The 21,458-nt window shown below is 48.6% G+C and overlaps 1 protein-coding gene across 4 annotated transcripts in view; it reads left to right on the forward strand.

The window, feature by feature from the left end:
- Tenm2 (teneurin transmembrane protein 2) overlaps positions 1-16,005 on the forward strand; it is a 1,241,175-nt gene extending 1,225,170 nt beyond the window's left edge. For all 4 annotated transcript variants that reach the window (XM_085694277.2, XM_085694278.2, XM_085694281.2 and 1 more), the window contains 2 exons: positions 12,153-12,283; positions 13,857-16,005. In XM_085694277.2, the coding sequence (XP_085550403.1) occupies positions 12,153-12,283; positions 13,857-14,618 (893 nt within the window). In that variant the 3' untranslated portion in view covers positions 14,619-16,005. The remainder of the gene's footprint in view (positions 1-12,152; positions 12,284-13,856) is intronic.
- The last annotated feature ends 5,453 nt before the right edge of the window (positions 16,006-21,458 follow it).

Genomic DNA, 21,458 nt, shown 5'->3' on the forward strand with positions numbered 1-21,458 from the left:
TGTGAGAGAGAGAAAGAAAGAGTTGGAGAGAGAGAGAGAGAGTCTGTGTGTGTATGCTGGCATTTGTGTCTGTGTGTGAGAGTCTGTGTGTGTGTATTTTTGAATACACATGAAAACATGGCACAATATAGAAGGGCCTGTGTCAAACTGAGCCTGAAGAAAGAGTGTGAGCAATGCTGACTGAAGGCTGAAAGAAGGCTATAAACAAAAGTCAACAGGACACAAGAAGCTTGCACATGGTCACGTAAGGAGGCACTGTGGGGGAAAGATGATCTACTTCATAAGATAAGCGAGAAGTTGGTGAAATGAGGTTCCCTGCCCACTCCTCTGTTCATCCATCCCTCTACTCATCCACCCATCCAGAAGAGATGCTGGAGATATTCGGTGTAGTAGGTGTAAGGCAGTCGGGAACAGGACAAAGTGCTTGTCCTCAGGGAAGATAGAAGACAAAGAAATGGGGATGTGTAGATGGATGCAGTATTGGACAGATCGGGTCGAGCAGGGCCAACTTCCAGCAAGCAGGCAAAGGTGAGCTCGTCTGGCTGTGCGTGCCACAGAAGAAGAATGAAGAAAACCCAAGACAGGGCTTCCCAAATTCCAGGAGACCATAGCCGTACCCACTCTCAGGAGATGACCTGTCCATCCCTCAGAATGGGAAAGGAAGCCAGAGCTGCTTGAAGCCCAGGGCTGCCTTGGTGCCTCTCACAACAGTTATTCACTTCTGGGATCAACTGTGGCAGTTTGCACACCTTTAGGAACCGAAACCAGTATCTCCAGTCAAGCAAAGCAGCTGGAGCCTGTGGCTAAAGCTGGCTCCTCCCTATGTTTCATCGGAAGCTGCCAGCTCTGACGCCCTGCCAAGCCTTCCTCTCTCCTCCATTGTTTGGCAGGACTTTGTCCCCAACTCTCTACCATTTTCAATTAAAATATCTCTAGGAAAGCCTTACACACACATGCACACACATACACACACGCGCGCGCACACACATGCACGCATGTGTGCAATGGTAAGTGCTATGAAGACAAACAAAACAGGACAGGGGGGTTACCTGAAGAGTGGAAGGAAGAGCCCCTTTATTTAGAAAGCCTGGCTGTGCAGGTGACATTTCTGTAGAGACCTTTTTGAGTTGGAGGAGGGAAGAGAAGCGTATCTGAGAAGACACCCAGTGACGGTGGAGGCAGAGTACATCCGTCTCAGCTTGGGGAACGAAGGACCAAATCCTGCCCCGCACAAATATGCCTCACACTGCCTTGTTTAACACTGGCCTTCCTAGAAATGACTCAGCCAGAAGTGGGCGAAGAGAAGCCCACAGAAGGGGACACATAGCTACCTGCTGCTCCCAAGGCCCAAACGAAACCTTTCACAGACTCACCAAGACCCTCAGCCCTGTTCCTACTTCTCTGGGGGGGAAAAAAAAAGAAAAAAGAAAAAGAAAAATGTGATTATCAAGGTTTTCTGAACAGCAAGATGGCTTTCCTAATCTCAGGGCTTCATGGAGACTGGATAAGTGGGAATCAAATCAATTTGAACCAAGTCCAGCCAAATTGAATCCAGAAACAATTAGAGAGAGTCTAAAATAAAGGGCGGATTCGCAGAAGCTGCAGTGGCAGCTGAGAACGGGAGCCGGGAGAGCAGCCAGGGCAGGCAGGACCACACCTGCAGCCTCCTGCTCCCACCAGCTGACCCTTGGAGAATGGGCTCAGCAAAGATGAGCGGTTCTGGCGCTGGCTCACCCGCACGCCCTGCCTCAATCAGCCTTCATTTGCCACTTAGGAGACTCGCAGAGTGGTTGGACCTGCTACTCACAACCTAAGTAGAAGAGGCAATTAAGATGTAGTCAGGACAGGACAGCCAGGCCAACACAGAAAGATTCTGTCTCAAATCGCAAAATTAAAAAAGACGTAGTAAGGAGGAACGCAAAGAACGGGCTGTCGCTTTCTCTCTGGAATCCAGAAGAACCCGTGCTGTTTGGAAACAGCTCTCTGGAAGAAAGTGACTGTTGCTGATGTAGGAAATGCTCCAAGTCCATCCAAGAACCCTGGTGCAGGGGAAATCGCACAGAGGAAACTTCTCAATCTTGGACACAGTGGACCAGTGCCAGCCGGAACACTATCACCACGTCCTTCTGACGTCAGAGTCTGGGTACATTCCCCAGCGCCGATTCTGGCCTTACCACTCCATTCGCTTGCTGTGTGACTTACACGAACATCTCAAGCTTTCTGAGCCTTAGTCTTCTCAACTGCAAAATGATGGTAACAATTACACTCAGCTCTCGGAGTGTGCCAACGGTGACGCAGCCAGGCACACAGTGAGGGATGATCTCACGTTCATTAACCAGAGCGGCAGTGGAGTGGAGACATGCTAGCATACTGTTCTGGGAATCTGGGAGAAACCTCCAGAGGCACTTTCAGACTGAGCTAATGTATCCCTTTAGTAAGGGATAAGCCCCAGACACTGGAGGTAAATAAACATTTTAGAAGGAGTGTAGTGAGCCATGTTCCCTTTTACCCTTCCTTCCTGAAGAGTCTTGAATGCACAAGCCAAAGGCATGCTACAGCTGAATGGGACTGTCCTTAATCTCTCTGAGAGCCACACCCATTTCATGTCACCTTCTTTGCATATTTACCCTCAACGCTGGAAGGTGCTGCGACCATTGTCAGAGAGAGTACAGTGGTGGTGGTGGCAGCCGTGGCAACGTGGTCCCGTGCTGTGGAGAGGAGGAGAAAGAAAAGGTAGCTATGAGGAGTGGCTGTATTGCTAGCACCCACCTCATCATCACACCTCTGGACAGATGGCTTGTTTAGGGGACCTGTCTTCCATCACACTTGCCATTCCAAAGGGACTAGAAGGACCTGAACTGCCCCTGAAGGGGCCAGGATATGATGCATGTCTTAAACAGAGGCTTCACAGGTTTGCCATGAGAAACAAAGTTTATCAGAAACTTATCAGCTTAGGAGTGAGGAAGGACTGAAGGAAGGAAGGAGCGAAAGAAGTGAAGGAAGGAAGGAGGAAACACATGAAGGAAGGAAGAAAGCAAGCAAGGAAAGTTAAAAGAACAAACAGGAGAAGGAAGAGGAAGAGAAGGAACGAGGCCGATACCGACAAGGAAAAGGAGAAGAAGGAAAAAGGAGCTAACCTAAGAGGTCCCGTTCGCAGGAGTGCTCTTTAAAATCCCTGGTCTTGGGCAGACAAGATGGTTCAGTGGGTAGAGGCGTTTGCTGACAAGTCTGGCAACCTGAGCTCAATCCCCGGGACCCACATGGTGGAGGGAGAGAACCAATCCTCACAAGTTGTCCTCTGACCTACACTAGGCTGTGGCAGGAACTCCTCTCCCCAGATAAATAAGTTTGCTTTAAAGCAACAACTTTTCTGCTCAGAGATGTGCTCACTGAGGAGAGCATGGGGTAGGGCAGGAGCTCCTCGTTTGAAGGAGGCTGGTGAGGACAAGGACTTCACATGCTTTTCCTGACATTCCCCACAAGTCCTGTCTGTCTCTGGTGAAATTTGGGCAGGTTTACATGGTACACAAACGAGGGGTTCAGTGCCATGAGCACCGGGGGTGGGGGTGGTCACTTCTCAGGGTCTCGGTGCTCTATCACTTAGTGCTGGCATGTAACAACCCCCCTTGAACATCTTTCAGCCAAGAGAACTGGTCTAGGGCTCACTCTCTGGCAGAGAGAGACCTCAATGGGGTTTTCAGGAAAGCGTGTGGCTTCGTCTCCTCTTTTTCAGTTTTACAGTTAGTTTTTGGTTTGTGTGGCAACAGTGGGGAGGTCCTTTTCTAAATGTATCTTCCTGAGTTTAAAAAAAAGGGGGGTCACATTTGTTTTTTAGATTAGTAAATAAATAATAGTGCAGGTGACACCTGGAAGTGGTATAAAATGTTATGACAAGTGGCCATAAATATCCCAAGATGGAAACCAGTGTCCTGTCCACCCACCTGGCCACAGTGAGCATGCTGTGTGTGCTGCTGCTAAACTAAAGCCAGGCATTTATCATTTATGCTTGCTTTCTCTCTCTCTCTCTCTCTCTCTCTCTCTCTCTCTCTCTCTCTCTCTCTTTCAGTGTAGTGTGTGTGTTTGTGTGTGTGGGTATGTGTGTGTGTTGTGCATGTATATGTATGTGTGTGGAGCAATGTATCTTTCCCAGTCTCTCACCGCCTCCTGCTGGGCTTGGAGCAAGCCCTGGGGACCTGCCTGCATCTGACTCCTCAGCTCTAGGATTACAGGCATGTCTGCCATACCCAGGACTGTGTGTGGGTGCTGGAGATCTGAGCTCAGGTCCTCATGCTTACAAAGGAAGCACTTACTGTCTGGGCCGTCTCCCCAGGCCTCCAATGTGCTTTTCAAAGTAATGTCAAACCTGTATTTCCTTTTATTTTTATTTCTTTGTTTATTTATTTATTTGGTATTTTAAAATACAAATCAATGGGTTTCATTATGGCATTTCCATACATACTTTTTTCTTATATACCCCCAACTATACTACATTCCGAAGAACCATTGTCCCTCCCTTCCCCACATCATCCCCCCTTCTGGCTTTATATCATATCTGTTTAGTTTCTCTCTCTCTCTCTCTCTCTCTCTCTCTCTCTCTCTCTCTCAGGATTTCTTCCTTCTTTCTCATGGTCAGGCTTGACTTTGACACTAGACTCAGAGACATGGAAGAACTTCTCTGAAAAGCAATATGAACGCCATAATTCTACTTGAAACACACACGTACACACATATAACAATAGGATTCCCAGCCAGGCAGTGGTGGTGCACACCTTTAATCCAAGAACTCAGGAGGCAGAGGCAGGTGGATCTCTGTGAGTTCGAGGCCAGTCTGGTCTACAGAGCAAGTTCCAGGACAGGCTCCAAGCTACACAGAGAAACCCTGTCTCAAGAAACGAGAGAGAGAGAGAGAGAGAGAGAGAGAGAGAGAGAGAGAGAGAGAGAGAGAATAGGATTCCCATACGACAGGAAACATGTCATTTGCCAGAGTCCAGCTTATTTTACTTAGCATGAGAATTTCTATCCATTTTCCTGCAAATGGCATGATTCCACTTTTCTTTACAACTAAATAAAATCATTTTGTGTACAAAGACCACATTTTCTTATCCATTCATTTGTTAGCAGACATCTAGGCTGGTCCCATTTCTTAGCTATTGTGAATGGCATTTTTTTTTTGGTCAGGGTCTCACTATACAGCAGCCCTGCGTGGTCTGGAACTCATCATGCAGGCAGGTGGAGCCACAGAGGACCACCCGCCTCTGCCTCTCAGATGCTGGGGTTAAAATGGTGTGCCGCCACACCAGGCAGAATAACACCCTTAAAGGACTTTCGTGTTGTTTTGTCTTTGTGATGTTGGGACTGGAACGCGGGCAATGTATTCTAGACCAATGCTCTGCCACTGAGCTACAGGCCCTCACATGACCCAGAGCTGTGTCCTCAGCCGTGTGAGTTCCCATGTCATTCAAAGACTGAATGTGCTCCCATAGATAACAGGTGGACCATAGCTGTCAGATTGCTTCCCAGAGAGGGCTATTCTATGCCTTTATTCCATGTCAATAGCAACATTAGTGTCCCATAAAAGTCCCAGGATAAGGAGTTACGCCTGACCCCCAACAGACATGTTTCTTGGGCAGGTATGGAGGAATCCTCTGTTGCATTTTGCTCTATAGGGTCGATTTTACCAGGAGGGTTCTAGTTCCTTCATTCATTTCATGGGTACTCACTGAGTATCTGTTTGTATCAAGCATCATTGTGTAGGAGACATCAGAGAATAAAATAAATTTTTAGGGGCTGACTGTGATAGAACACGCCTTGAATCCCACTGTTCAGGAGGCAGAGGCAAGAGGAACACTGTGAGTTGGAGGCCATTCTAGTCTACATAGAGAGTTCTGAGACATTTGGGACTACATACAGAGACCCTATATCAAAAAACAAACAAATAAATAAATAAATGTTTAAATTCCCTCTGTGGTAGATCACACATGGCAAGTGAGTGCACAACGAAGAATAAATATTTCCCAGAAAGCATTGCATGTGAGAACGTGATTACTGATTCAGAAGGAGGCTTGAACACAGTGAGGGGCCCTGGGATATCGGAGGTTGGATAGGGATGCATCTTCAGCATGATGGGTGGCATTGGCTTCAGTTACACTTGAGTTAAACTTGAAAGAAGTAGGAGGAAAGAAGAGTCAGAAAATGCTATTAGGAAAGAGGGTGCTAGGCAGAGGGGCTTGCTATCCTGATGATCCAGAGATAGGTGTGCACCTATCAAGCCTGAGAAGGAGCACAGCTAGGCAAGACAGTACTGACCTGTAATACCAGCACTGAGGAGGCTGAGACAAGAGGACAATAAGTTTAAGACTAAAGAGAGAGACCCTGCCTCAAAACACCAGAGAAAAATGGAGGCTACAGCAGAGAGATCATGAGGCAGGTCCATGGATCCTTCAAGGTCATTCTAATGACCTTGGCTTTGCCACTGAGAGATGTCTTCTAAGGAAATGGCCTCATCTGCTCCATATTTGGGGAGTCATTTGGTTACTGTAATGATAAGTGGCTCAAAGACATGAAGCAGAGAAGCTAAGTCTACAAGTCCAGGCAGTGTGGTATAATGAGCCAGGAGAGTAGAGGTGGCAGAAGTGGCAAGAAGTCAACACATATTCCTCTTGTTTTAAAATAAATGTAATAGAAATGAAGCAGAAAAAAATCCACACCAAGATAATTTTAGAAACAAGGGAACCAGAGAGTTTTTGTCAGCTGTAATGAACCACCTAAGGCTTGAAAAGTGAAAAGGGTTCATTTAACTCACAATTCGGAAGGTCGAGAAGAGCATGGTGACAGACAGACAGTTCTGTTCCTGAGAGGGCTACATCACAGCGTGGCTGATGTCAAGAGTAGAATCGCTTGTGTGAGCATGGTCACATCTCAGAGGACAGAAGAGGGGCAGGCTGGACGCTTTACTAACAGTCCACTCAAGACCTCTAAGGGTGGGTTGGGGATGCTCTGAGTAGCTACAGTGCTTGCCTAGCGTACCTGACACCCCACAGTCATGCTCAGCATCACATAAAGCAGATGAGGTGGCATGTGACTGTAACCTCAGCACCACCAGAAGCAGAGACAAAAGGATCAGAAGTTTAAAGTCATTCTCAACTACGTAGGGAGTGCAAGATCAGACTGGGCATGCCTGAGACCCTGCTTCAAAGAAGGGGGTAAAATAACAAAACCCAAAGAGCCACACAAAAACTGCTTCATACCCCAAATGACCTATGAACCTAGCACAAGGCCAAACTTAAAAAGATGCCACTACCACCCAGTAACACCCCCTGGGGACTTTAACAGAGTGGGGAAAACAAACCATAGCAATAGGTATTCAAAGCAAACTTCACACATGAAAGTTCATAGCAGCATTATTTTTAAAAAGTATGAACCGGTCAAATATCCATCACTGGATAAGTGGATAGATAAAACTTGGACTAGTCATACAGTGGGATAGCATTCTGCTACAAAGAGGAAAGAAATGTGCCAGGTGGTGGTAGTGGTGCACGCCTTTAATCCCAGTGCTTGGGAGGCGGAGGCAAGTGGATCTATGTAAATTCAAGGCCAGCCTGGTCTACAGAGGGAGTTCCAGTACATCCAGAACTGTTACACAGAGAAGCCCTGTCTTGAAAAAATAAAAGAAAAGAAAAAGAATAAAAATGTACCACTTGTCGAGCCCCACAGTGATGAACCATTTGTATGAAATGTCCGGAACCACAGCAGATCTGAAGGCTGAAAGTTAGGGGCTGTGGGAAGGGGCATACAGAACGACTGCTCTTTGTGGGATCCGAGCGTCATGGACTTAGATAATGACAATGCCTGCCAACGTTTTGACTATCCCAGGGACCACACCTTGGGTAGGCAACTAACAATGGTGAGATTTGGGTTATATAAAATTTACCCCAATGTTAAAAAAATAAAGGTGGGGAGGGTTTCCTGATAGATTGGATGTGGGGAGTGAGGAAAGAAAGGAATAGGGGGAGGTGGTATGAATGTTTGGAGGGGGAAAGATACGCAAGGGACAGAACAAGAATTCAGTAACATATCGAGCTGGAAATGACTAAGAGGCACAGTACTGACCTTAGAAGGTCAGGTAGGGCTGTACTTTGGGAGTCAGCATCAGCCCTAGCAGCAGCACTGAACCCCCAAGGCTAGATGACCACAGCTGGGGAGATGCCACTGTGGGTAAAAGAGCTTGCCAGTCAAGGCTGGACAGTTCAATCCCAGAAATCCATGCAAGACAGAAAGTGGGAAAAATACAATCTGAAAATTTGTTGTTTGATGTCCACATGCCTACTACGGCATGTGTGTTTCATCTCCAACACATAGTAATAGTAACTGGGGCTGGGGGGATAGTTTCCCTCTTGTCAGATAGGTTCAGACATAAAAAGAACATGTCAGCATGGGGCTTGACCATGGAGGGATCTCTCAAGGCCTTGATGAGATTTCTGCACAGTAGCAGGAGCCAGAAGAAAACAAGAATGGGGAGCAATGAGTACAGGGGGTTAGTATGAGCTTGAGAGGTTTTGTAAAGATGGATATGAAAGGGGAAGTGGGAATAAAATAAGTGTTTTGGGAAGGGCATCTAATAGTGTCTTGGTGTGCTGGTAGGGTAAATCCATCAGAAGAGGGAGTGTCTCACCACTGGGAGACAAAGAAAGATCTCTGACATGACAGCCTTGAGTTGGCAAGAAAAGTTGTGTGACCACATGAACAGAGGAGGGCTCAGCATTCACAGCTCATGTGGCAGAATAGGAAAAACACAGACTCCAGGGTGCAGAGCCTGCGCCACAGTGCCATAGGCAAACAGGAGTTAGCACTGGAGGAAATCCTTCTTTCTCTGGCTGCCTCAGTTTCTGCAGAAAAGTAGAAAATCAGGTTGACTGTTGTTGGAAGGGAGGGAAAGCAGATAATAGAGGTTTAGGGAGAAATGGGCAAAGAAAATTAAATATGTACAGGAGCGGAGGAAAGAGCCAAGTGTCTTGGTTCATGCCCCTTAGGAGGTAGAAGCAGGAGGATTGTCACAAGTTCCAGTCCAGCCTGGTCTGCATATGAGACCATGTCTCAAAAAATAGATAAGCCAGGTGGTCGTGGCGACCACCTTTAATCCCAGCACTCGAGAGGCAGAGACAGGTGGGTCTCTATGAGTTCAAGGCCAACCTGGTCTACAAAACTATTTTCAGGACAGGCTCCAAAGAAACCTTGTCTTGGAAAAAATAATAAAGGATAGATAGTGAATGGCTGGATGGGTAATAGTTGGATGGATGGAGGATGGATGGATGGGTGATGGATGGATGGATGGATGGATGGATGGATGGATGGATGGATGGTTGGATGGATGGATGGTTGGATGGATGGATGATGGATGGATGATGGATGGATGGATGGGTGATGGATGGATGATGGATGGATGGATGGATGATGGATGGATGGATGGAGGATGGATGGATGGATGGGTGATGGATGGATGGATGATGGATGGATGGATGGATGATGGATGGATGGATGGATGAATGGAGGATGAATGGATGGATGGATGGGTGATAGATGGATGGATGGATGGGTGATGGATGGATGGATAGATGGATGGATGGATGGATGGAGGATGGATGGGTGATGGATTGATGGATGGATGGATGGATGGATGGATAGATGATGATGGATGGATGGATGGGTGATGGATGGGATGGATGGATAGATGGATGATGGATGGATTAATGATGGAGAGATTGATGGATAGATGGAATGAGATAAGATAGTTACAGAGACAATGCAAGAGAGAAAGTGTACAGCTAGAAGGAATAAAGGAAGGCAGGAGGATTGCAGGCAGCTGGACGAGACCCTGGAGATTCATGGTCAGGGATTTTCAGTGACATCTGACCATCGTTCAACTGCACAGGTGCAAAAAGGAATGGATGGCAGCTTGGATTTAAGTACTATGACTTCACCAAGCAGGCGTGATGAAGTGAGAGCAGACAGTGGTCCTTCAAGTACACCTCAAGGATCGAGTCCAGAGGTTGGTTAGGTAATATGTGCCAGATTAGGAGAGAAATGGGAGCAGGAAGAAGAGGGACTGAGAAAAAGGAGTTTGGGATGGATGGATGGAAGGCCCTTGGTGTTGGATAATAAACCAGAGAGTTGAGGCTGTGGCCAGAGGGCTGTGTGTATGAAACTGATGTACAGGAGGATCAGAACAATCAGGGACCAAGTCTGAAGCTGAGATGTGAGAGGAGGTCAGGGAGCTAAGGGGCCACAGTAGTTGTTAGAAGGAGCAACTACTTGTCTAATGAAATCACTAAGAATTAATTCAGAGTCAAAAACAGAGGCAGTACAATCCACAGAATTTAGGTGAGTGGCCCAAGGTCAGCCGTGATCCAGAGGCTATAGGAAAGGGCAGGAGACTCATGCTCTGTGGGAAGAGATAGTTTGAATTGTGGCAAGAAGAGAAAAGAGCTATTAAAAAATCTGAAGACATAGCAAGCTTTCCTAAAGGCAGGTTTGAACTCCGAGGGTCCCGTGGAATATTTCAGAACTTAGGGGAGGTGGAAAGGGAGCAGGAAAGAGGCAAGCCCAGGATGTGAGGTCAGATCTCAGGGTACCAGGAAAGAGGCAAGCCCAGGATGTGAGGTCAGATCTCAGGGTACCAGAAAAGAGGCAAGCTCAGAATGTGAGGCTGGATCTCAGGGTACCAGGAAAGAGGCAAGCCCAGGATGTGAGGTCAGATCTCAGGGTACCAGAAAAGAGGCAAGCTCAGAATGTGAGGCTGGATCTCAGGGTACCAGGAAAGAGGCAAGCCCAGGATGTGAGGTCAGATCTCAGGGTACCTTTGTAAATAGAAATGAGGAGCACAAGGAGCTCTGTCCTTCTGGGCTCCTAATGGTTCTGATGAACACGGAAATGCAGTGGAGGATGAGTATAGGGCTCTCTGGATCGTGGTGGAGGGAGGTCAGGAGACCTGAAGGGAAGCTGTCTTACTCAGAAAACCAGAACTCTCCATGAGACACGTGACAACAGCCCAAATGCAGTGGCTGGGATGTACACCTGCACTAGGGCTCATCTCTTGAGCTCCCTTTGAAGGATAGGTCTAGAGAAATGGCCTCGGGGACTGAGAGTCTGATCATCATGTCCCGCTCTGAAGACGTTCCCTAGTGAGCCAGTCTCAGTGCAGAGACCCAGCCCTGGATGACAGTCAGCGCCCGTCCCCCTGATTGGTCGGTGCCTCCAGCTTCACACCACCTGGCCTGTAAAAGTGTATAGGAGGGGCTGGAGAGATGGCTCAGGGGTTAAGAGCACTGGCTGCTCTTCCAGAGGTCCTGAGTTCAATCCCCAGCACCCACATGGTGACACACAACCACCCATGGGATTCGATCCCCTCTGGTGTGTGTTCGTACACGAGACAAAACACCCATAAACATAAAGTACATAAATAATAAGTCTTTTAAAATATAGTTCGTGTGCTCTGCTTCAAATGAAACTCATCTTACTTGAGTTGCCCATGGACTCTCTGTTGTGAGTTTTTTGTATCTGTTTCATCCTCTGGTCTTCACGTCAAACCAATGAGTTAAGAACAATGATTGTCCTAATTCAAAACTGAAGGACCCGAGGTTAACAGAGGGACAAAAAGACCTAGCCAAGGTCACACAGCAAGGGGACTTGAAGTCAGATCTGTCCATTCTACAATTGGCCTGTGTAATCACGACATGGTGATTATCAACGGCCACACATGGAGGGACATCTTCTTTGGATGCACATAAGGAATCTCTGAGCTGGGCTGGAGAGATGGCTTAGAAGTTAAGTGCACTTGCTGTCCTTGCAGAGGACTCAGGTTTGTTCCCCATGTGGTGGCTCACAACCATCTAAAACTCCAGTTCCAGGGGATCTGATGCCCTCCTCTGGCCTCTGTGGGTGCTATGCATTAAGCAGAACACTAATACACATAGGACAAAAGTAGATAAAATGTTTCTTTAAAAATCTCTGGTCCCTGTTCCCAGAACTAGCGGAGAGGTGTTGTCACCCTCTTCTCTTAGATCTCACACTCAACCACCCACTTTATTTTGTTCTCCACTGCGGCCTCCCTCCCACACCCGTGGTTTCAGAAGTCTTTGTGTTTGCTTCTGCTGCAGATGTGAAAAGCTGGCTTGTAATGTTCGGATTTCAGCTCAGCAACATCATTCCCGGATTCCCAAGAGCCAAAATGTATTTTGTGCCTCCACCCTATGAATTGTCAGAGAGTCAAGCAAGTGAAAATGGACAGGTAAGTGACAAGATCGGCAGAAGACTCTTGACGAGAATCCCAACAACTGTCTTCGTTCCCTGTCGTAGACAGCGCCACGTGGGAGATGGGGGCCTGCTGGGAAGGGGACACCGAGGCTGGGTATAAAAGCAATGAAAGCGCAGAGACTTCCCAGGCCAAGAGAACGCCACTGCCATCCTTTCTAGTGTGGCCCATATTTCTTCCCAACCGCAATGATTACCTTAATTGTGGTATCATTATCTATTCAGTATCTACCCTCCGGTCACTTCTTGATTAACAATAGCCCAGAGAAATCCAGTGGCACCCTGCCATCTGCACTGCTGTAAGATCATAACCCTTTCAGCTTTTATGGGAGGCAATAAAATTGTGGTTTGCAGTTTCTGTCCCATTAAAGAACATTTTTATGCCCTACATAAAACCTCAGCGTGTTATGGCCCAAATGCATACAGATTGAGTTTTTAGAACATAATTTGTGCCTGGGTCTCTCTTTGATGGCCGAAGGGTGGTCAGTTTCAATTTGGGTGCAGCTGAGACCTCAGCCACTAGCAGATGGGCAGCGTGGGAGCTGCATTGAGCTGACCCCCGATACAGAGATGGGGGCTCTGCTCTGTGGAAGTCTGGAAGGTCTCAGCTGCTCTGAATAGTCATCCAGATTGTGTGACTATAGAGAGGCAAGGAGGAGCTGCTGGGTAATTGAGAACAGCCTCCTCTCCATCCTGCCCCTCGGGGACCACTCAGTGGATGAATGGCCATCATTTCTCTCATTTATATAAGTGCCGCTACCTCCCAAACACAGCCTCTTCCATTATTCCAGCCTGTCCCCCAACCACCAATTGAGACAAGTTGTCATTTGTGAGGGGAGAACTCAAGGCCAAGGAGATAATGGCGATTTCATTCCTCTGCAGAACTAGGGCTGAGATCCAAAGCAGTGGACTCCACGTGGGAAGGAGGGGTATTCCCTCTGGCCCTCACAGCCTGGGTCTCTTAGCCTCAAGCCCTCGGATATGAATATGCACACAAATCACCTAGAGTACCTGGCTGGAATACAGCCTCGGCTTGGTGGCCTGAGAATGGCTTTACTAACAGGGCAGTCAGTCCCAGATAGCCATCTGTGGCTGCTCTCACTTGGAGTAGAGGTAGTGAATCCCCAAGTCACTAGTTTTGGAGCAGGGCAAGTTACAGCATCAAGGCTGCCAGCCACTCAGATACCTGATCCCCACATCAGGATATCCCTGGGTCTAAAGGTACCAGGCATCTGCAGCACCACAAGCACAAAATATCTCTTGGCTCCCACAGTTGGGGTGCACAACCTGGGTACAGACTTGGGCAAGGTGGAGGACCTCCTTCGCCATGTTTTATTGAGTGCCATGGTGGCAAGATGGTCAGAGCCCCGCCTTAGGGGACTGGGAACCAGCCAGACTGCCCTAGTTACCAAAGGTAGGGATGTATTGGTATGTTTTAGGACAGTCTATCAATCCTGGCAGAGGAGTGTTCATCACTCGTCTCTCCAGTTCTTGCTTCACTCACTGCCTAGGCTACCTTCTGACCTTTCCCTTTTGTCTTGCACCCACAGCTCATTACGGGTGTCCAGCAGACCACAGAGAGGCATAACCAGGCCTTCCTGGCTCTAGAAGGACAGGTCATCTCCAAAAAGCTCCATGCCAGCATCCGAGAGAAAGCAGGCCACTGGTTTGCTACCACCACGCCCATCATCGGCAAAGGCATCATGTTTGCCATCAAAGAAGGGCGGGTGACCACAGGTGTATCCAGCATCGCCAGCGAGGATAGCCGCAAGGTGGCGTCTGTGTTGAACAACGCCTACTACTTGGACAAGATGCACTACAGCATCGAGGGCAAGGACACGCACTACTTTGTGAAGATCGGGGCAGCGGATGGTGACCTGGTCACGCTGGGCACCACCATTGGGCGCAAGGTGCTGGAGAGCGGGGTGAATGTGACCGTGTCACAGCCCACGCTGCTGGTGAATGGCAGGACTCGAAGGTTCACCAACATTGAGTTCCAGTACTCCACACTGCTGCTCAGCATCCGCTACGGCCTCACCCCTGACACGCTGGACGAAGAGAAGGCCCGAGTCCTGGACCAAGCGAGACAGAGGGCACTGGGCACTGCCTGGGCCAAGGAGCAGCAGAAAGCCAGGGACGGGAGAGAGGGCAGCCGCCTGTGGACGGAGGGCGAGAAGCAGCAACTCCTAAGCACAGGACGGGTGCAAGGTTATGAGGGCTATTACGTGCTTCCGGTGGAACAGTACCCAGAGCTGGCAGACAGTAGCAGCAACATCCAGTTCTTAAGACAGAATGAGATGGGAAAGAGGTAACAAAATAATCTGCTGCCACCTCTTCTCTGGGTGGCTCAGCAGGAGCAACTGTGACCTCCTCTCCTAAGGAGACGAAGACCTAACAGGGGCACTGAGGCCAGGCTGCTTTAGGATCCCAAGTGGCAAGAAAGCTCACATTTTTTGAGTTCCAATGCTACTGTCCAAGCGCAAAGTCCCTCATCCTGAAGTAGACTAGAACTCAGCCACAAATTCTGAGGAAAACAAAGCGAAAGGATGAACGAATGAACAAACACACAAAATGTTTCAAGTTCCCCTCAAATACGACCCACTTGTTCCGGGTCTAACGCAGAAAAGAGACGCAGAACAGCCAAAAGGAAAGGAACCGAAAACAGCAAACAAGACAAGCAAACAGACCAACAAAGACGAAACACACCGACCGTACCAACGAAGAAATGAAGACGAGAAGGCCTCACATCCTAATACCTCACTCATTCACACGTGAGCAACACAGAGACATTCACAAGGGCCGCCGTCGCCAGACCAGCTGAGGACGACTCAGACTGATGGTTGGACAAACACTTCCGACGTTTTCGTTTAAGCAAATACAGGTGCATTTAAAAAAAAAAAAAAACCACACGACTTTGGGGGTGATTTGTGTGTAGCGCCTGGGGAGGGGGGGCACAAAAGTGGAGGAGCGAGCACTGGAAATACTTTTTAAAGAAAAAGAAAAACGCAAGAAAAAAAAAGAGAGAGAGAAAGAAAAGAAATTAATATCGGCAGTCAAAGCGAAACAATTTCCGTCCGGCACTTAACTCTCAGGTCTCTATGTAGTCGGGCCTGAGCTAATTTATTTGAGGGCAGAGTGTAAAATGTAATTCAAAATGGTGGCTATACTCACTACACATAAATCTCATACTCTTTTTGTCTTTGGAGATTTCCATTGTGGACAGTAATCTGCAGTTACAGGGTGTAGTCTGTTTAGATTCCGTAGTTCGTGGGTATCAGTTGCGGTAGAGGTGCGACATGTGTGACTCTGTTGCTAACGGTACCACTTCCGATCGCCCTGTACATACATGACGCCGCCAGGCGCAATCACTGTTTCAGACTTTCAACTATTAGTGTGTTTGTTTGGTCCAGAAACTGAGACAATCACATGACAGTCACCACGAGGAGAGAAAATAAAAACGTAAATAAAATAAAAACAAAAAAAAAATTTTAAAAGGTTAAAAAAAAAACACACAAAAAAAAGTCTAATAAGAACTTTGGTACAGGAACTTTTTTGTAATATACATGTATGAATTGTTCATCGAGTTTTTATATTAATTTTAATTTGCTGCTAAGCAAAGACTAGGGACAGGCAAAGATAATTTATGGCAAAGTGTTTAAATTGTTTATACATAAATAAAGTCTCTAAAACTCCTGTGGACACTGGTCTTCTGTGGAAATGTTTTATACTGCGGTAGAGGCCGGAGGAACGGGGGCAGCTGGGATGGATTCTCAATGCCTAAGCTTGTCCGGATCCAGGAGCTCTTATCCCAAAAGCTTGGAACCTAGAAAGCTAAGGGTTTGGAATTTCTTTTCTTTCTTCCTTTCTTCCTTCCTTTCTTCCTTCCTTCCTTCCTTACTTTCTTCCTTTTTTCAGATTTTAGAAAAAGATGAAATTCACTTATGGTTCATATACACTATACACAGAGCCGGACCACCTCTATACAGTGTTTAGCCTCTTGTTTTGCTTTAGGACAGAGGCTCCTACCCAGCCCCAGCTGTCCTGGAGGAACTCACTATGGAGATCACGCTCAGACTTGCCAAGCTCTGCCTGCCTTTCCCCCCAAATGCTGGGATTAAAGGAATGTGCCATCACACCTGGCAACATGGTTTGTTTTTTTTTTTTAATAATGTGGTGCCTGCACCAGAGTTTCATAGTTAGGAATCCTCTAGCTGTGGCCTTGGATCTGTGTTCAACAACTTTAGATGTGAGGTGTTTGGATGAGGGACTTGACCACATGGGAAAACCTTTTGTTTTATTGTGGTTTGGGTGGGGTTTTACTTGGGAGGAAGGGATCCTTCCGTTTGTGTTTGTGTCTTGTTTTATGGTGAGGGATAGGGGACACTGAGGCAGGGTCCCATGTAATCTAAACTCACCTCAAACTTGCTATGTTGTAGTCAGTGTTGACTTTGAACGTCTGGTTCTCCTACCTCCACCACACAAGTGCTGGAATGACAGATGTGTGGCCTCTCACCCAGCTCTGGACTATCTTAGTGTGCACCCCCAAAGTGCTCTGGTGGCTCTGAGACTTCTCTACCTGTATCTGCAGATCCTTGTAGTGGTCAGGATATATGTGGCCATGAGAACTTTCAGGCCTGCCTCAAGGCCTCCTGGGACACTTGGATCCCTTTCTGTCACAACTTTGTGATTGTGTGTGTGTGTGTGTGTGTGTGTGTGTGTGTGTGTGTTGAGACAGGGTTTCTCTGTGTAATAATCCTGGTTGTGTCCTGGAACTCACTCTGTAGACCAGACTGGCCTTGAGATCCGCCTGCCACTGCCTCCTGAGTGCTGAGACTAAAGGCATGCACCACCACCGCCCGGCTTCTGTCACCACTTTCTAGCTAAGAAAATCAATAGCAGAAAACCCAGGGTGACCACACTCACTCCCTTTGGAAGCTTGCACACTGTTTGTGTGCTCACATATTCTTCCCAGCTAGATCAACTTGCCCCCAGACTTAAACACTTTGGGCAAATCAAGTGACAAGAGCCCTTTTGGGTTTTAATTTACTTTTATTTCATACCACTTCTACAGTTAAAATAGCACCAACAGCCAGCATGAACCTGTGCTTCCTGAGTTGCCGTTCTCAATCCCGAGGGCTCTGCCATGCAGTCTTTCCATTCACTGGACAGCATCTTATAGAGAACTCATCACAGTGGCCAGGCTGAGGGTTGGGGTGCAGAAGAGAAGTAGATACAACCAGGAGCTCACACCCCATAAAACTTCCAGGCAGACGAATGGGGAGAGACAGTAGACCAAGAATGGCTCTCGACATGAAAATGGCAGGATGTGTCAGCGCTGAAAAAGAAGACGGAGAAGCAACGGCAGGAACAGAAAGTTCGGTAACAACAGGAAGACATTCATTTCAGTGGCATAAGCCAATGCCGTGGAGATGGCGGACAGCACAGGGAGAAGCAGCTGATGTAGTCTCACAAGGGAGGAGAAGGCTGAGGGCACCGTCAACCTAAGGCAGAGGCAACACACCACTCCAGAGGAGACTCTGGAGGTACGCCGAGCAGGCAGAATTCAAGACTGATCTCCCGAGTCATCCACTTTGCTGGGTGGGAAAATGCGACTGGACAGTTTCTATCTGGTATGTGGAGAAACCAGACTCAAAGCTCCTGGAAATCTGACTGATGGGCCTGTCTCCCTGAGACCCTCCTGAGATCTGCAGCCCTCTGCCTTGCGGGTCATCCAGGCAGTTGTCAAGAGGGCTCCACAAACAGAAAAAAAGGGAGGCGGGGTTGGCCTGACTTCAGTTAGCCTGGCTTAAACCAGACCTCAGGAGCTACCGGCAGAACAGGCTGTGATTAAGAAGGCAAGCCCGAAAAGGACCATGGCCCCAGGAGCACCCCTCTCTGTGCAAGTGACCTGATTCCACAGATGGGGAATATACGGAGATGGGGCTGTCATCCTCAGGCAGAGGCAGATCGAGATGGCTCCTTCTGCGGGCTTTGGGACCTGGAGACACGATCACAGCCTTCGTGCCGGTGGTAGGACATTCAGTGGGATGAGACAGGGTGATGTCTCACCAGGTAGCTGTACCCGAGAAAGCAATTCAGGGAGTTGGCCCCAGGCAAGGGGCCAGAGGACACTCATTCAGTCCAAGACTTCTGTGCACCTGCAGCCTCTTGAGGACTTCTGGTCAGCACATGAGAGAAGGATTTGACACGCAGGAGAGCATCTCCTCTTTGGGGTTCGCGATCTTTGGAATGTCCCTGTTCTATCCCAGCCGATCCAACCCCACATGGTACCCCACAGAGATCAACTATAGCAGGAAAACAGCTTTGGCTGAAGAACCCCTCAGCTCTCCTCTAGCTAGGACAACGACAGGTGGAGAGTTCTCGAAAGAATTCTTTAAGAATGTGCACTCTAACAGCACGCCCGAGAACCAGTTCTCTTTGTGTGTTTGTCTGTTTTCTTTTTGTTTTTCGAGACAGGGTTTCTCTGTGTAACACTCCTGGCTGTCCTGGAACTCGCTGTGTAGACCAGACTGACCTCGAACTCACAGAGATGCACCTGCCTCTGCCTCCTGAGTGCTGGGGTTGAAGGCGTGCGCCACCACTGGCCGACGTCTGGGAACCAGTTCTGACTCCGCTACCCACTGAATGGGGGGAATGGGGCCTGGGCTCCGTCCCCAGCATGCAAAAAGAAACAAAAATGCTGGAAGGTAACACACCCTTAATCCCAGCATTCCAGAAGCAGAGGCAGGCAAATCTCTGAGCTCAAGTCCAGCCTGCTCTATATAGCAAGTTCCAGGTCAACCAGGGCTACATGGTGAGACTATATCATTTAAAAACAACAACAACAAAAAAAGTGTGAGCGAGGCCTGGAAGGATGGCTCAGTGGTTAGAGAACACTGACAGCTCTTCCAGAGAACCCAGGTTCAATTCCTAGCATCTACATGGCAACTCACAACAGGCTGTAATTCTAATTCCAGGGGTTGCGTTGCCCTCTTCTGGCCTCTGCTGGGACTGCATGCACACTGTGCCCACAGACATGGGCAAAACGCCCATCCACACAAAATTAAAACTTAAAATTGTGGAAACTAGAAGTTACACATAACAATTGAACAAAAAAAAACGATTGGTTACTTAAAAAGATAAACTCAACACAAAATAACATCTCCTCAGAAAGCCCGTTTCACTTATACAGTAGTGTGCTGTGTCTCAGGGTAAGCCAGGTGATAATTAAACGAGACATGATAAGGGCTTAATATTACCTGCTTTCTGTCATGTTTAAACTTTTGTTCCAAGCACAGGTTTGGTTTGTTGTTGCTTTGTTTATTTGTTTGTTTTTAAGAGATCATTGGGAGGGGGGTTTCTCATCAGGCAGCTAGGTGACAGTGACGTCACTTTGTCAAGAGTTGGTTCCCACCCACCCTCTCTGGTTCACGGAACTCCAGCAAGCGCCTTCAACACCCCACCCTTGTTCATGGCCTTAAGGGATTGTCAGAAGGAGTGACGTTTGAAGGTTGAGGGTCTCGGCAACATGAAGTCTGGCTGTCTGAGTGGGACCTCCCTTAGAGCATTCATCCCTGTATCAACATTTCTAGTCACCAGGCACAGTCCGTCCCTGGCACTGTCAAAAGTGGGCAGTGCAAGCAAAGGCGACCAAAACCTGCTCAGAACCCTCTCCAGCCGGTCAGTGTGAGGCTCACACAGTGAGGTCAGAGCTGGTGCCGGCTGATAAACTAGAACAGGAAGCAAGGAGAAGACCCTGCTGTTTCCATGAACGTCTAAGCTGGACACCAGCAGGCAAGAAGGGCCAGGGAATGGTCTGGTGCTAAGCAGAGCCAGAGTTCATGTGCAGACCATGAGGAGGTGAGAAGGCTGCAGGGGAGCGGGGCGGGCGGGCGGGGGGGGGGGGGGTGTTGCCTGGTGAATAAGGGTAATGTAACTTAGAGATGGAGTCTTGCTTGTCAAGCGCAAAGGCCCTACTGAGTTTCACCCCATCACTAGAGATCGAGATGGAGCCTTCTCCGCAGAAGCCGCAAGCCCATTCAATCAGGACCTCTCCTAGAAAGTGAGCTAAATTAGGAGCCAGGTGTTGAGGTCCCCGGGCGTCTTCACTTGCTGGCTGCTCCTGAAAGCAATTTCAGGCAGGAGGGGCGTGGCCTGAGATGAGCCCCTCCCCACCTGCGGGCCGAAAGGACAAGCCTGGGACTCAGCCAGGGGAGCGTAACCGTCTTTGTTCACGGTTGTGAGGTGTGTGTGTGTAGTGTTCTTATCAGTGCGTAGAAATGAGAGCGGAGGGGTACTATCAGAAGAGAGAAAGAAGAGGGTCGAAAGGGCTGGAGAGGCAGGGCCTCCTGGGGCCCCCAGCCTGCTCAAGGGAGGAAGAGTCTGTAACTTCTTGGGGTTGGTCACAGTCTCTGATTGGATTGAATTAAAGCAGGAATCTGGCCAAGGCCTTGCTCCAGGTGCTTCACCTCCTCCAGCCCTCGGGCAAAATGACACTACACTACGGGGGGGGGGGGGGGGACGACAGGAGGGGGAGAGAGGGAGCAACTATGCGGTTCTGCTCTGCCCACCTCCCCACCCCCCCCAACCCCCCCCCCCCGCCGCACGCGCGCGCACATCCAGGCCCCATGCCGAGTCCTGAGACAGCTAGGCAGGCAGCCCTGTTCCGTCCCACCCGCACTCCACTGACACTCTGCGGGGCCGCTCTTCAAAAACAGGACTGTACAACCCCTCACCCTCCTCCACCCTATGCCATCTATTCTCCAAAGCCCCCCTTTCCCAAGCCTTGGTCTCCTCCCAGAGGGTACCGCTTGCCCTTTGGCCACCAGGTGGCAGCCTTTCCCTGTAAATCTTGCTAGGCTCTGTGTCTGGCGCGAAGCGGTTTTGTGTCTCCAGCGGGCTACCGGAACCTGGCCCTGGAGACGGTAGATTACCAAGACGCCCAATTGCAGAGCAGCCTTGCGAGCAGACAGACCCAGTCTCATTGCAGCTCCTCATGCACGACCCGGGTGCATTTCCAGACGTCCTTCAGTCTCTAGTCGTGACTTTCCTAAAAGAAGACTAGAAACAGCACTTAGAGGTAGAAGATCAAGAGGCCGGAAGTTCAAGTCCTACCTGGGCTATGTGACATAGTCTCAAAAGAAAATTTCAGT

Source organism: Myodes glareolus, chromosome 9 (genome assembly GCF_982192425.1).
Source record: "Myodes glareolus chromosome 9, mMyoGla1.1, whole genome shotgun sequence".
In the NCBI taxonomy this organism is placed as follows: Eukaryota; Metazoa; Chordata; class Mammalia; order Rodentia; family Cricetidae; genus Myodes; species Myodes glareolus.